The sequence below is a fragment of the Biomphalaria glabrata genome, chromosome 2, assembly GCF_947242115.1.
Source record: "Biomphalaria glabrata chromosome 2, xgBioGlab47.1, whole genome shotgun sequence".
Lineage (NCBI taxonomy): Eukaryota > Metazoa > Mollusca > Gastropoda > Planorbidae > Biomphalaria > Biomphalaria glabrata.
This window is the reverse complement of record NC_074712.1, coordinates 62,633,467-62,650,009: the sequence shown is the minus strand read 5'-3', so window position 1 is coordinate 62,650,009 and position 16,543 is coordinate 62,633,467. Positions and strand designations below refer to the sequence as shown.

The window sequence follows — 16,543 nt, the reverse complement described above, 5'->3', positions numbered from 1 at the left end:
TAATCCGGACGAGAAAGAATTTTTTTTCTTATTTTCTACATCAAATTTCTGCATCATTTACACACATACAACAGACAAATAGACGCATGATAGATATTGTACATTTGTTGGACATTGTAAACATAAGTAACCATGGCAACTAACCTTTCAATAATGGTGGATGAAGACGGTACTATAAAAATATAAGAATTTACAGAACTTTTATCTTTGTGTCTTTCTGAGTATTTTATCTCTCAAATGTAAAAAAGCTTTTTAAAGTGCAGTCTGATTACTGTCCATAGGGTCATCTGTTTCTTTGGCCAACGGTTAACGAGTAGAGTGGGATGTGGCCAGTACCCATTAGAGTTAGGGGTGCCCCAAATTCAAAATCGCAGTCTTCACCGGGATTCGAACCCAGGACCACTGGTTTGGGAGCGAAGCGCTTAACCACTCAGCCACCGCGCCCCCACACTATCCATAAAAGAACATAAACTGTGAATGTTTTTTTTTTACTTAAGTCTTGACTTTCTCTTGAGGCGCGAAGATTTACATTTACTGTGTGAAAATAAAGAAGATTTGATATTAGTATCTCTCAGAAGCCTCGTCAATTCTGCAGACGTCCGCAAGTGCTTTTAAAACAGAACTGTCAAGCTCTCGCGTTTAAAAAGTTTAAAAAAAGAATAGTTTGATTGCCGGAAGTTCAGTTGTCTGTTTTCCTACAGTTGCAGTTTCATTTTGTATTTAATGTACACGACTTCCTTGTAATATTGTGAAATACCAAAACAAGCTTTTAAACCAGGGGTTCTCAACCTGTGAGTCGCGACCCCCTTGGGGGTCGATTGACGTTTTGCCAGGGGTCGCCAAAGACCATCGAAAAAATGGATTGTTATTGTCTATTCTTCTGTTGCTGTTTGTGCGAACGGAGGGGGGGGGGGTCGCGGCAGAGTGGGGGTTGTAAAAAGGAGTCGCTGGGCTTAAAAGGTTGAGAACCGCTGTTTTTTACAGAAGCAGAAAGCCATTTGGTTTTGTAATTTGCAAACAATGAGCACAATGGAATAAATTAACCTTTGGTTTGAAACTGAGGCTATAGACTAAGACGTCTGCTCACTGACCTATATATATTACACGATAATGATCTGATCACAGACCTATATATGCAGATGTTATCACGTAACTCTTTTTCAAGCTATAAGGGAAGTCGCCCCGAATCTAGGAAAATCGATATTTTCTGTAATGATCTTTAGTTTTCAAAGTTTAGAAATAATGCAAAACTATTTTGCGGATTTTTCATAAAATCACATAACTATATATTCACGCAAATCTATGATATAAAGCAATTAGTTTCCATTGAGATAATGTTTCGAAAATCCTAGATCGAAATAATTCAAGTCTATTGATTTTAGTCATCTAATGTACATTTTAATAGATTGATGACCTAGATCTTTCTAGATTATGTATCTAAAAATTGAAAAATAATAATTTTGAGACGAGAGTGCTCTTATTTTAGATGTTTTACTTCTAGATCTAAATCTAAACATTAAATTATATATTACATAGGTTAGGGTTGAAAAAAAAACACTTTACTTCTTATGAATACTTTACAAAACAACGCCTTGTTTCAACTTTACAAAAGATTTTCACGACGTTTTTGTGTAGTGTTATAGATTTCCATGTCCAGTCTAGATAGGGCCTACAAGTCTGTGGTCTAAAGCTAAAAAAAAAAAAAAGTATGGATGCTAGAATTTTATTCTTATCTAGCCTGCCTTGATGAAGAATTGAAATGTTTGTCACCAGATAAATTTTTTGAATGCGGTCGCATTAAAAAAAAAAGGAAGATAATGTCTACTTTTCTGATAAAGTATCGCCTGCATTTAGAGCGTTGGACTGGATAACAAGGGGAGAGAAACCATTCACAAACATACCAGCAGACGTAAAGATAGAGCACAAGGTTTAGTGGTGGGAGTCTGATGGAATTCTGGGTGGCCCTTTCTAATAGCTGATATAGACCGAAATAAAATAGGTATAGTCTAAATGAATGCCCATTTACTTGAGACTACTAATCGTATAAAACAGTGATGCCCAACCTTCTACAGCCCGCGGGCCAAATAAATTCCACACACTCTTGTCGCGGGCCACATCACTGCGAAAATGGAAAGGCAATAGAGCAGACGTCATTTTGATTAGAAACAAGTTGTATCCAACATTAATTCTATAGAAATCAGTTGGTTGTTTCAAACTTCTGAATGACAGGCTGCAATGCAAATACTCCATTAAAACAGATATACTTGATGTATTCTGTACACAAACAAAATGTGTCCATTTTTCTATTTTATTGTGTTCACTCAAAGCCAAGTTTTTGTTCAGCATTCCCATGCATTCAACACTCCAATGTTGACCAGCAAGCTACTAATCACGGCGCTACCAAAAGAAGTCAACTAAAAATGGCAAGGCAAGGAGACGATTTGGTTATTTTTTTAAATCATATATTTTACATTCCCAATTATTGTATTGCGGAGAGAAGTTCTGAAGGGCCGGTTAGACCTGCATCGCGGGCCGGATGTTGGCCCTCGGGCCGTATTTTGGGCATCACTGGTATAAAATATCACCATGCTTAAGATTACAATTATAGGGCAAATGCTTCTTCTTCCCTAGTGCTATTAGAGCATGGAATGGGTTGCCTGAGCTAGCCAGGTAAAACCAGTGACTTTAGGTCATGGGTTAATATGTATGACTGAATGCAACACGCATAGGACGTAATCATCTTCTTTTTTGAAGTAACGTCTGCATTATATAAGATAAGATAAGATATTGACATTAGTAGACAATACAACACAACAAACGTCCAGATGACGAAGCATTTCTCTACAACATTGTCCTGAAAATGTTTACAACAAACCTGATTTCTATATCTTGATCTAAGTCTCAATTGTTATAATACTAACCGGATGTGACCCGCGGCCTGCGGGCTTTAGTTTGTGTATTACTAATCTACTGGATTGAATTTAGATCTATGTCGAACATTGGGAATGTTCCCTTCGCATTTTTTTTTTTTTTTTGCCACGAAAATAAAAGTAGAGTGTGAAAATGGGTTTACCCGTTCAGCCGACATATTCATATCGAATATAAAATACTCTGAAAACGGGTTTACCCAATTTGTTAAATAGTTTCGTTCTTTCATAGAGATACAATTAGGTTCTTTATATTTATTTGTAGGGCCCCATGTTGTGGGAGTGACATTAAACATACACTACGGTCTCCGCCATGATCTAATGAACATTTTTTGTCAAGTCTTATCAAGATTGGCCAAACGATTTTGATTTTTAATCGAGATATATGAATACATACATACGCCTTACTTTCTGCTTTATATTATACTTCTTTGAAACTTGTTTACTGTATCGGTTGTCGTTCTTATGTTTACATGTGCTTGTAACTCGTCCGTAAGAATGTGTTCACGAAATGTGTGTTGTGTAGTCAGACAGTGTGTTAAAGAGATACTATGCGGACATGGTCTTTGACTCTGTTGTGTTATTCATTCATAACAACTACTAAAATATCTGTAGCCAATCAAACTTGAAGACAATTCAAGAATAGTTTTAAAGTTGAAATTATTCGTAATAGTTGAGATTTCTAGACGCCTTGTTCAAGCTGAATCAAAATTTAAAAAAAAAATCAATATATATATATATATATATATATATGTACATAAGATTAAATAACCAAATATTTTAAGCATTAAGTTTTTAATTCCATTTTAAATGGAAAATTTTAATGTTCAATGCTTTGTCTTTTTAAATACATTACATTGTATCAAGCAACTGCGAACAAGAGAAAGACAGATGCACAGATTTAACTGGAACAGAAACAGTCATCTGTAACAGGGTACGGAATCTTTCCCCAACGACATCTTTTGTAGGGCTTTCTTTTGATGTTCACATATATCTGTCTTTTCCAGTTCTCGGTGTGGTTAGGGTCATCCTCACGGCGCCAGAAATGTAAAAGTGGGTCATCGTCATCCTTTGGGCTGGAGGGAATCATCACAACATTCGAGACGCCCAGTGTTTTCTTCAATGCGTCGACGTGATGCGGTTCCACGCCCTTGAAGACCGCGTGTGGGAGAGTATTAAAGGGGCCCTTGTGATGTAGGCATTGCCAGCGAAGAATGCGAAGTTTTTTGGCCTTGTCAGGGATGCAGTTCATGCCAGGTGGCCAGGAGCAAGACGATTCCTTTGTCGGCTTCGCGTTTTTACACTTGGCCTCTTTGGCATTGCACATTCCTCTCCTGACCCATCTTGGCCAGTAGAGAGCCCCGAGGTCTTTCCACTCGTAATAAACTGGGCAGGACATTTGATAGTTTAGCCAATCTCGGACACTGGACACCACAGTCGTTATCGTGCTGTTGTCATGCGTGTCGTTGACGGCTAGTACCGTCTGCAAACCGGTGAGATTGAAAGCCAGGTAATTTTTTTCTATTGGCGTCTCCAGATTTCCCTTCACGAACAGATCCTCGTGATTTGAAGGCTTCTCGACTGACATCCAGAACGAATCAAAATGTTTGCCCATCCTTTCCATCAATCTGTCGGCCTGAAAACAAAACAAAAAAAAAAACAACAGAATTCTAGATTTAAAAAAAAGAAACAGCACAAATTGATGATTTTTTTTTTTTTAAGTCTAAAGAACAGCAAGAATTTTTTTTTAAGAAAACAGGGAGATAGAGAGAGAAACAGGGAAAGATGGAGAGAGAAACAGGAATAGATAGAGAAACAGGAATAGATAGAGAGAGAAACAGGAATAGATAGAGAAACAGGAATAGATAGAGAAACAGGAATAGATAGAGAAACAGGAATAGATAGAGAAACAGGAATAGTTAGAGAAACAGGAATAGATAGAGAAACAGGAATAGATAGAGAGAGAAACAGGAATAGATAGAGAAACAGGAATAGATAGAGAGAGAAACAGGAATAGATAGAGAGAGAAACAGGAATAGATAGAGAAACAGGAATAGATAGAGAGAGAAACAGGAATAGATAGAGAGAGAAACAGGAATAGATAGAGCGAGAAACAGGAATAGATAGAGAAACAGGAATAGATAGAGAGAGAAACAGGAATAGATAGAGAAACAGGAATAGATAGAGAGAGAAACAGGAATAGATAGAGAGAGAAACAGGAATAGATAGAGAAACAGGAATAGATAGAGAGAGAAACAGGAATAGATAGAGAAACAGGAATAGATAGAGAGAGAAACAGGAATAGATAGAGAGAGAAACAGGAATAGATAGAGAAACAGGAATAGATAGAGAGAGAAACAGGAATAGATAGAGAGAGAAACAGGAATAGATAGAGAGAGAAACAGGAATAGATAGAGAGAGAAACAGGAATAGATAGAGAGAGAAACAGGAATAGATAGAGAAACAGGAATAGAGAGAGAAACAGGAATAGATAGAGAGAGAAACAGGAATAGATAGAGAAACAGGAATAGATAGAGAGAGAAACAGGAATAGATAGAGAGAGAAACAGGAATAGATAGAGAAACAGGAATAGATAGAGAGAGAAACAGGAATAGATAGAGAAACAGGAATAGATAGAGAGAGAAACAGGAATAGATAGAGAGAGAAACAGGAATAGATAGAGAAACAGGAATAGATAGAGAGAGAAACAGGAATAGATAGAGAGAGAAACAGGAATAGATAGAGAGAGAAACAGGAATAGATAGAGAGAGAAACAGGAATAGATAGAGAGAGAAACAGGAATAGATAGAGAGAGAAACAGAGAGAGATAGAAAGAGAGGGAGAAACTGGAAGAGATAGAGAGAAACAGGGAGAGATAGAGAGAGAAACAGGAATAGATAGAGAGAGAAACAAGAAGAGATAGAAAGAGAGGGAGAAACTGGAAGAGATAGAGAGAAACAGGGAGAGATCGAGAGAGAAACAAGGAGAGAGAGAGAAACAGGGAGAGATAGAGAGAGATGTTAATTTATGAGCCTACAACATATCATCACTACGAGACTGAATCGAACTGAAAGATAAACAAAATACTAGTACAGTGGTTCTCAATTGGTAACCAATCCTCAATTCTTTTCTCATAACAGCCCTTCAGGAAGAGTCGCGCCAGAATGATATAGTGACCCCCTAACACCCCTGGGTTACATAAGACTCGCATAATAGAACATTCCGATAATAATCAACAATGATGACACTAATATACTTTTTAGAACCAACGAGTCTTGGGAGGAGGGGGTGTAGTTCTCAAATAGTTTTAGATCCCTTGTTTTACCTGGCAAGTCAAACAGCAGACGTGACCTGAGTGCAAGCCAAACCTTTTTTTTTTTGTAAGCGAGTTGGCGCTTCACAGGGCAATGATGAAACGAATCAAATAGGATACAATAAACAAATTACGTACCCGGACTAATATCTGCTGCTAGCACTATTAAACGAACAATTAGCATATTCTAATTATTTCTGTAGGTACCGGAAAGAGAATGACTTGGCCCGATTATCTATAGTCATAAACGCTTACCCGGCAATGTTTCATCATATAGGCTTTTTTTTTGGTAAAATAATAGGTGCCGGTACTCAATGGTGGATTGCCTAACCTTTAACTACTAATACATTAATGATAAACGTTAAAATTCAAGAAAAGTAATAATCTATCTATACAATGGTTATGCTTGCCCTGGATGTGGCAAAATATGTAGGTCACAGCTGGGGCTGCGCAGCCACGCGCAATACGGCATTCCTCACTAATCTTCGGAATCGAAGACAAGCCTTATTATTATATATATTATTATTATATATATACTAGCCGGATATGACCTGCTGGCCATAGTTTGGGTATTACTGATCTACTGGATTGAATTTAGATTTATGTCAAACTTGGAAAATGTTCACTTCACATTTTTTATTTTGCAACGAAAGTAAAAGTAGAGTATCTTCTTATCTTATCTTATATGATACAGACGTTACTTCAAAAAAGAAGATGATTACGTCCTACGCGTCATGCATATTAACCAATGACTTAAATTCTGCCAAGTCACTGGTTTTCCTGGCTAGCTCAGGCAACCCATTCCATGCTCTAATAGCAATAATGAAGAAGGAGTATTTGTACACATTTGTCCTAGCATATGGAACGAGGAATGTACTTTTATCTTTGTGTCTTTCTGAGTATTTTATTAAATTTTTTTTTTTATTTGAAGATTATAATTCAGTGTTTTATGTATGATTGCTACTTTACTTTCTAAATTTAGTGATTTTACTAAAGGTGTTACTCTAGTCAAACGTAAATATTCGTTTGTTATGAATCTCACTGCTCTATTTTGTGTCTGTTCCAGTTTCTTAATGTTTTCTTCAGTTGAGGGGTCCCAACAGAGGATGCATATTCTATTATTGTCCTAACCAAGGTTAACTAACATTTTAGTTTTATGTTCTTATTTGATTTATAGAAATTTCTTTTAATAAATCTTAATGCTTTGTTTGATTTTTTGATAATTTCATCAATATGTGAATTCCATGTCATTTTTATATTTATTATAACACCTAGGTATTTTGCGTTTTTAGTCTGTGTTACTGGCTTACCATGAATAAGATAAGTGGAATTAATTTTAGTTTTTTTTGTTACTCTTAATAACTGACATTTTTCTGGGTGGAAAGATATGCTCCAATTTGATTCCCATTTCTGTAATTCATCTAATTCTCTTTTTAAAATGTCTGTATCTTGTGTTGTTTTTATTGTTCTATATATTATGCAATAGTCAGCAAATAATCTGACTTTTGTTCCTGAACTAATGCAATTTGGTAAATCATTTATGTAAATTAAAAATAGTAGTGGACCCAAGACTGTTCCTTGTGGTACATTTGAGTTTATTGGGTTTTTTTTGGTGTTGATTTAGAGCCATTTATTATTACAGTTTGCTCTCTCCCTATCAGAAAATCTTTAATCCAATGATGCAATGGACAATTAATGCCCAATATTTTTTAGTTTTTTAAGCAAACTATGGTGGTGAACTTTGTCAAAAGCCTTAGAAAAATCTAGTAAGATAGCATCTATTTGTTCACTATTATCTAAACCTTTTGAAAAATCATCAATTAGTCCTATTAGTTGTGTTTCACATGATCTATATTTCCTAAAGCAATGTTGGTATGGAGTAAGGACATTATTTTTGTCTAAGTGGTTTATGATGTTACTACATATTATGTGTTCTAGAATTTTACATGTGATGCTGGTAAGTGATACAGGTCTGTAGTTTCCTGGGTCAGATTTTTCTCCTTTTTTAAATAGGGGGGTGACATTAGCTTCTTTTCAGTCCCTTGGTACTCTGCCCTGGTTAAGAGATGCCTGAAAAAGTATTTTTGAACACTGGTGCTAGCTCATTGTTTAGTTCTTTGAGTAATCTAGCTGGAATACCATCTGGTCCAGACGCTTTATTCGGTTTGATGTTGGCTAATAGTTTTTGAATTCCATTTTCTTGTACTACTATCTTCTATGTTGTCTACTTGGTTCAAATTAAGTAATATGTCTTTGTCTCCTGGGGCTGAGAATGCTGATGCAAAGTATTTGTTTAGGATGTTTGCTTTAGTTTCATTATCATTATGTATTATGTTATCTTCTCCTTTTAATGGCGCTATGCCTGTTGTTTCCATTTTCTTAGACTTAATGTATGACCATAGGTTTTTGTTGTTATCTTTAGATATTACATTGTTTATGTATTCAATTTGCATCTGTCTGCTTACTTTTCGGGTTAGGTGTTTAATTTTTATATACTTTTTATAAACTCTTTCTGCCTTAGTTTCTTTATATTTTCTTTATAGGTTTTCCTTCTGCTTACAAAGCTTCCTTAATCTATTATTAAACCAGCATTTATTTATTATGTTTCATCAGTATTTAGTTGGTATATGATTTTTTATAATGCTTTTAAGATAGTTTTTAATGAAATATCAGAGGTCATCGACTGGTTGGTTAATGTATTTTTCTAATAACAAAATGGGCTTAACCATTCAGCCGACATATTCATATCCAATATAAATTACTGTGAAAACGGGTTTACCCGATTTGTCAAAAAAGTTTTCGTTATTTGATGGAAATACAATTAGGTACTTTTTGTTTATTTTTAGGGCCCTCCGGTTGTGGGAGGGACATTAAACATACACTACGGTCTCGGCCATGATCAAAGGAACTTTTATGCCAAGTTGTTGTTGGTCATAAGGTTTTGAATTTTATTCGGGACATACATACATACATACATACATACATACATACATACATACATACATACATACATACACACATAGGCCTCGTTTTCTGCTTGATATATATGTATAAATGTGTGTGTGTGTGTGTGATAGATAGATAGATAGATAGATAGATAGATAGATAGATAGATAGATAGATAGATAGATAGATAGATAGATAGATAGATAGATAGATAGATAGACGGACGGACGGACGGACGGACGGACGGACGGACGGACGGACAGACAGACAGACAGACAGACAGACAGACAGACAGACAGACAGACAGATAGATAGATAGATAGATAGATAGATAGATAGATAGATAGATAGATAGATAGATAGATAGATAGATAGATAGTAGATAGATAGATAGAGAGGGAGAGAGAGAGAAAGAGAGAGAAAGAAAGAGAGAGAAAGAAAGAGAGATACACAGATCCCTTTAGACATTGCTGATGTTTGGGGGGAGGGGGGTATCTGAACCATCAACAGTTGAACTTAATGGTTGGGGGGGGGGGGGGGGTTGGTATGAGAAAATAGTCCTAACAATTGAAACCGTACAGTAGATGAGTCTATCATAGACTAAATTTCATTTGCCAATAGTGTGGTGTTATTGTCTCTTTTAAAACAGCTGAGATTCTATATCTAAGTCAAGTTTCCCATTTGCTATGTGGCCAGCACAACGACCAACCACCTTTACTTTTCCCAACTTAAGTCAGGTACCCATTAGAGTTGGATGGACTCAGAAGCACCCTAAAAATCCCAAAATTCAAAATCCCTGTCGTCACCGAGATTCGAAACCAGGAACTCAGGTTTCAGAAGCCAAGCGCTTAACTACTCAGCCATTGCGCCCCACTAGGTTCTATATATATTTATATGAAGTATAGAGAATTTGTTTCCCGTTTAAATAGTACTAGAACTAAATATACGTGAGGCTTCCTTTAATCCTTGTCTCTCTAGCTTCTGGGAGAGCTACATTTGGCTACTTAACTATTGGCTACTTGGCTTGAGGGCCTCTTCAAATACAAAAGTTCCGCCGTCCGTTTCTCGTTATACGAGATGAGAAGCTCAACAAGATAGCATCAGATAGTCACGTGATCGCTTTGTCGGGCTGCAGACGACAACATGGAGTTCAAGTGTCCGTCTAACGACATCAGACAATATCCAAAGTATGTATCGTTCCTTTATCTTGCGGTCATCTGGCTGGACTCTTGACATGACCAGACGTCGTAGATTTTCTCCTGTCCAAGATTTCTAGTGACCTCCATTTATTCTTTCCAAGGGGTCTTCACCTTTTTTTTTTCAAGACCATTATCGTGTTTCTACTCACTAGTGGCTTATATGGACGACCCAGTTAACAAAAACATTGTATTATTCGTCATCTTGTTCAGTGGTTCTCAAAACTGGGGTACGCGAGACGATGGTAGGGCCCGAAGAAAGGTGAAAAGTGTATACATATTATACAGTTTTAGATCATTAAACAGAAACTGCTTTGCCGTCTTCTTATTTGGTAGAACTTCGTATTTGGTAGAACTTCGTCTTTGGTAGAACTTCGTCTTTGGTAGAACTTCGTATTTGGTAGAACTTCGTATTTGGTAAAACTTCGTATTTGGTAAAACTTCGTATTTGGTAGAACTTCGTATTTGGTAAAACTTCGTATTTGGTAAAACTTCGTATTTGGTAAAACTTCGTATTTGGTAGAACTTCGTATTTGGTAAAACTTCGTATTTGGTAAAACTTTGTATTTGGTAGAACTTCGTATTTGGTAGAACTTTGTATTTGGTTAAACTTCGTATTTGGTAAAACTTCGTATTTGGTAAAACTTCGTATTTGGTAAAACTTCGTATTTGGTAGAACTTCGTATTTGGTAAAACTTCGTATTTGGTAAAACTTTGTATTTGGTAGAACTTCGTATTTGGTAGAACTTTGTATTTGGTTAAACTTGGATTCAGTGTCGTAATGAGCCTGGACAACTAAAAGAAACCGACCAGAGGACATTAACATAATCTAATTGCACTCATAAAAATCTCATCACGTTTATCTAAATCATTGATGCCCAAAGTACGGCCCGCGGGCCAGAACCGGTCCGCGAAATGGTTCCATCCGGCCCGCCGAAACGTCGGCACAAAAAGTAGCAAAAAAGTTGAAAATGTATCTTTATCTTCGTTTATGAGTTTATGTAATGGAACTCTGAATGTAGAGTCTACCAGAAAAAGTGAATGGATCTTTTTGTGGAACATAAGTCAACATAATTGTTTTGTAAAGGAAGTCTGACTGTTTCAGAAACAACAACATATAGAGCGGCAGTATAAAACAAATATGAAGGCCTTTTTAGTTTGAGCCGCGTATAAAAGATTGGTCAAACTACGCCTAGAGATTGGAGGGTCGATGGGAATATTTACCAAAAAGAGACCAGAAAATAAGTTGGTGGTAAAGGTAGCTACAACGTTGCTCACATTTTAAGTAGAGAAATGAAGCCATTTTTAGATGCGTAAAAAGTGATATACTTTAACTATCCCATTAAATTAATGTAAGTTCTAGATCCAATAGTTTTAAATCGTTTCAGTGAATTTTGATTTCATTTTTTTTTTTACCTTTTTATTGATGTGGCCCGCGACACGCGTGTCGAAAGTTAAAATGGCCCGCAGGTCGAATTAGATTGAGCATCACTGATCTAAATCAATATTATTTTATTTTATCTTAAGCAGAAGTTCTTATCTTCAATAAATACCTCTTCAAATGTATTGTTGTTGTTGTTTTTTAAATTTATATATTAATCGGTTTTAGCTTTATAACTTAGGAATCCATAGCTAAATTTTGACTATATAAAGGAGTCCTCAGGAGGAGAGCTGGCCGAGTGGTAAAGCGCTTGGCTTGCTGGGGTCCCGAGTTTGAATCCTGGGATTTTTTAATTTGAGAATCTTTAGGGCGCCTCTGAGTCCACCCAGCTCAATAGGGTACCTTACATTAGTTGGGAAAAAGTAATGTCGGTTGGTCGTTGTGCTGGCCACATAACACCCTCGTAAACCCATAGGTCACAGAGCCAGTGACTTTTACATTATCTGCCCTTCAGATCTTTAACTTTAAAGGGGTTCCCGATAATAAACATTTCGGAACCTAACTAAACTTTCTCTGCATACAGCTTATAATTGCATAATAAGAATGCCCTAGCTAAACATTATTTGGTTTATGTGGAAACAAAGAAAAACAAAATGTCTATAGTTTTCAAAGAACGACATTCTGTTTGTAAAAACAAAAGACGTTTCTACGCCTCTGCCTGTAACATCAAAACATCAAGATGTATTCTGCAATAAGCGAGTATATTTTTAACATCATCATACTGTCTGTGTTTTATGGGTTTTAAACCAAGTCACCAAGGGAGTGAATCGAGTTCAGCAAAAAACGGTAAATCATCAAGAGTTATAGAACTTGACGAAAGCCAATAACCCGGTGAACGAACTCTTCTCGACATGAAACAACAAAAAAAAAACAGAATTTACCTCTTGTTGTTGTGTCGTTTCTCTGTGGAAATTCCCGAAAGTTTCTACTTTCTGTTTTTGATTTAACCAGATAATTACCGAAAGAAAACAATGTTAACAAAATAACACTAATCTAAAGACAAACATTCCCGACAAGAAGCAGATATATTTTTGGTTACAGGTATTCTGGTTAAAAAAACATTACAAACCAGCGCTTCTCAAACCACAGGGGGGGGGGGGGGACCCCAAAGGAGGCGCGAGGTCCTGAGAAGGGCAAAAGGAGGGGGGGGGGGACGAAAGCTGGTCGATTTATTTTTTTAAGGGAGAAAAGTTAGCACTTTCAATGTAATTATAAATGTATGTTTTGTTAATAAAATAACATTATTACTGATTACTATTGTTTCACTTTGTAAGTAAGACCTTTTAAAATGTATATCATTTTCACGAGGGGCGTATGTAACAATGCCGGATAAAAACTTTTTTAAGATCCTATTTTTTTTTATTTTATCCGATGAGTGTCGACTTTTTCTCGACTGCCTTACCAAATTTTGTCGATAACTTTTGCTTCAAAAAAAAAAAATCAACGCTCGAGAGAAGACTTAATAAGATGTCTTATCACGAAGTAGATCTTACCAGGATCACGTTTATTGCAGACGTGCTTGCGCTATATTTACCTCGAATGTCCCTCGCGTGATTGGACAGAGTTACCTCCATTTGTAGTAGTCCTTTATTGACAGGCTTATTTTCCTTTACCCGTTTTTATTTAAACTTTTTTTTTTTGACATGCAGTCTTCTTATGAGAAAAACAAAACGGCATTGTAAACGCCAGGTGAATACATTTCTGAAGCCTAGAACTCAAGCAAACCTTTGGCGCCAAGGCCGGACCCCAGAGCACCCCATCTGACTACCTCTCTGGACGTAGGTGGGACCTACTTCATTTCCAATACTAATTATCAACAAAACACTATTTAATAAAAGATTTAACTGACTAGATTTAATGCACATTTGTTAAGGATATAATAAATATATATGTAAGGCAAGACTGAACATGTGCGTTAAAAGTTTCTTCTCTAGTCATAATACACTGCGTAAGTGATGGCTAAAGGGTGTGGGGGGCGAATGATTGTTTTTTAGGTCTGTGGGGGGGGGGGGGGCGCCACTATTAAAAGTTTCTTCTCTAGTCCATAATACACTGCGTAAGCGATGGCTAAAGGGGGGGGGAGGGGCGAATGATTGTTTTTTAGGTCTGTGGGGGGGCGCCACTATTAAAAGTTTCTTCTCTAGTCCATAATACACTGCGTAAGCGATGGCTAAAGGGGGGGGGAGGGGCGAATGATTGTTTTTTAGGTCTGTGGGGGGGGGCGCCACTATTAAAAGTTTCTTCTCTAGTCCATTATAAACTGTGTAAACTTACAGATAGCTAAAGGGTGTGGGGGGGGGAGAATTTTTTAGGTCTGTGGTGGGCGTGACTGTTACAAGTTTGAGAAACACTGATAAAAAGCGTCTGTTCTTTCAACTAGATAGCCAGTCTAGATTTACTTCCAAACCAGAAATCCTTTTTTTTTTTTTTTTTTGGTGGGGGTTGGGGGTGGGGGTGGGGGAAACAGATAGTTTTTTTATTTCTAAAAACAATGATTAGATTAAACATGAGTTAAAATTTTAATCTTGTTCTTCTGTGACTCAAGTTTGTTTACTGAGAAGCAGATCCCAGAGAAAAACAAACAGTTCATCTGATTGTGTGTATGTGTTAAAGAGAGAGAGAGAGAGAGAGAGAGTAGGGAGTTGGGGGTGAGGTGGAGGGCCCGGAAACACAACAAGAGATTACTGTGGAATGTAGACTTAATTGGCTTCTACAAGGACTTTCACTTAACATTTTACCCCCCCCCCCCCCCCACCCCCGCCGCCCTTTTCAACGCCCAACTTATCAGCTTAAACCCTTTTAAAACGTAGGTAAAGGCTTTCTAACACGCCAGCAATAATGACCACCTTAGGCTCAGACCACGGGTACTCATTATAACAGGCGACCATGTTTGAATCAAGCCACCGTTAGAAAAATAACAGCTTAAATCAATTAGTAAAGTCCAAAAAGAATTAATCTGGTTCTTAAAAAGAAAAACCACAACAAAAGACAAGAAGGGCCAGCGATGATGTTAAGGACACGCCATACGTCTGCGCCACGAAAATTGTTTGGGTCTCGTCCCTTTACTGATAAATTGTGTCAACGTCTGGACCTAATGAGAGAACGCTGTAGCTGATGACGTCATAGTGGCTGTTTATTGTTACTAAGGGGTGGAAAGATATGTACGCTATATACTCTCGGCGGCAGGTTGTCTGAATGACATTTGTGTGCTGGCAAAGAACATGTACTCTGGCAGACGTTCATAGCTCACACAGCAGACGTAGGTCATATGCTTGTTGCCAAGACACGAACGATCACTCCTGCTCATTTCTCAGTTGATAAAATTTCGGATTTTTACACGCGTATTATCTCTCCCAGTAAAAATAAAAAATAGGTGACAAATGACTTGTTGACATTCACGTGTGACATTTAACACATTTTGTTACTTCTGTTGAGATACGGAAAAAACATACAAATTATAGGCCAGCGGAAAGAGTTTTTGTTGATTCTAAGCCATATAATGTTTAGTAAAACTAAGGCTAAGACTGCTTTATAGATCCTAACAGAAATTCGATGTAATTACAAGGACTCTTTTCTCATATAAGACAACACAACAGAAAAATACACATAAATACAACAGACACAACATAAAGAGTTCATTCAGCGACTACACACAGGCATCTTGGTGCTTTTCATGTTCCCTGATCAACGAGTGGCGGTGATATAGTCTGACCGAGTGAGGTACGAACGAGTTTTTGTATCAATCTGTTATTGTTTTGATTGGCAGCAGTCGCCCACTTCGCGACGACCTAACAATACAATGCCATATTTTAATACTTTTAGAACTGGATGCTTTTATGATGAGTACACCTATACTAGTTTCTGTCCAGATTCTGAGTGTACCCAAACTATCCCAGCCAATGCTGCTCAGCCTTACCGTGGCTCTAGGGTGGAAACAGTCAATACAGGAGACGATTATGACCATAGGGAAGTCAAAAGTACCAGGGGAAAGAAGGAACTTTGGGGCATCACACGTGAACTGACGACCATTTTTCTCCATTTTTCTGTGTCTTTTGCCAGGATTAGAGCCTCCCCCAAAGACAGGTCCATCTATTCCGAGCCTGATGTCAAAGGCAATGGCAGTGGCGAAAGGTAACAAGGGAAAGAAGGAACTTTGGGGCACCACACGTGATCTGAGGACCGTCTTTCTCCATTTTTATGTCTTTCACCAGGATTAAAGCCTCCCCCAAAGACAGGTCCATCTATTCCGAGCCTGATGTCAAAGGCAACAGCAGTGGCGAAAAGTGCCAGGGGGAAGAATGAACTTAGGGGCACCACACTTGATCTGACGACCGTCTTTCTCCATTTTTATGTCTTTCGCCAGGATTAGAGCCTCCCCCAAAGACAGGTCCATTTATTCCGAGCCTGATGTCAAAGGCAACAGCAGTGGCGAAAAGTGCCAGGGGGAAGAATGAACTTAGGGGCACCACACTTGATCTGACGACCGTCTTTCTCCATTTTTATGTCTTTTGCCAGGATTAGAGCCTCCCCCAAAGATAGGTTCATCTATTCCGAGCCTGATGTCAAACGCAATAGCAGTGGCGAAAAGTACCAGGGGAAAGAAAGAACTTTGGGGCACCACACTTGATCTGACGACGGTCTTTTTCCATTTTTCTGGGGGGGGGGGGTTGTTTTTTTGCCAGTCTCCCCAAAGACAGGCCCTTCTATTCCCAGCCTGATG

At 37.6% G+C, this 16,543-nt stretch overlaps 1 protein-coding gene across 3 annotated transcripts in view; it reads right to left on the bottom strand.

Annotated features, from left to right (window-relative positions):
• Positions 1 to 3,714: 3,714 nt before the first annotated feature.
• Positions 3,715 to 16,543, bottom strand: part of LOC106075292 (uncharacterized) — a 44,992-nt gene continuing 32,163 nt past the window's right edge. For all 3 annotated transcript variants that reach the window (XM_056021840.1, XM_056021841.1, XM_056021839.1), the window contains exon 4: positions 3,715 to 4,563. In XM_056021840.1, the coding sequence (XP_055877815.1) occupies positions 3,829 to 4,563 (735 nt within the window). In that variant the 3' untranslated portion in view covers positions 3,715 to 3,828. The remainder of the gene's footprint in view (positions 4,564 to 16,543) is intronic.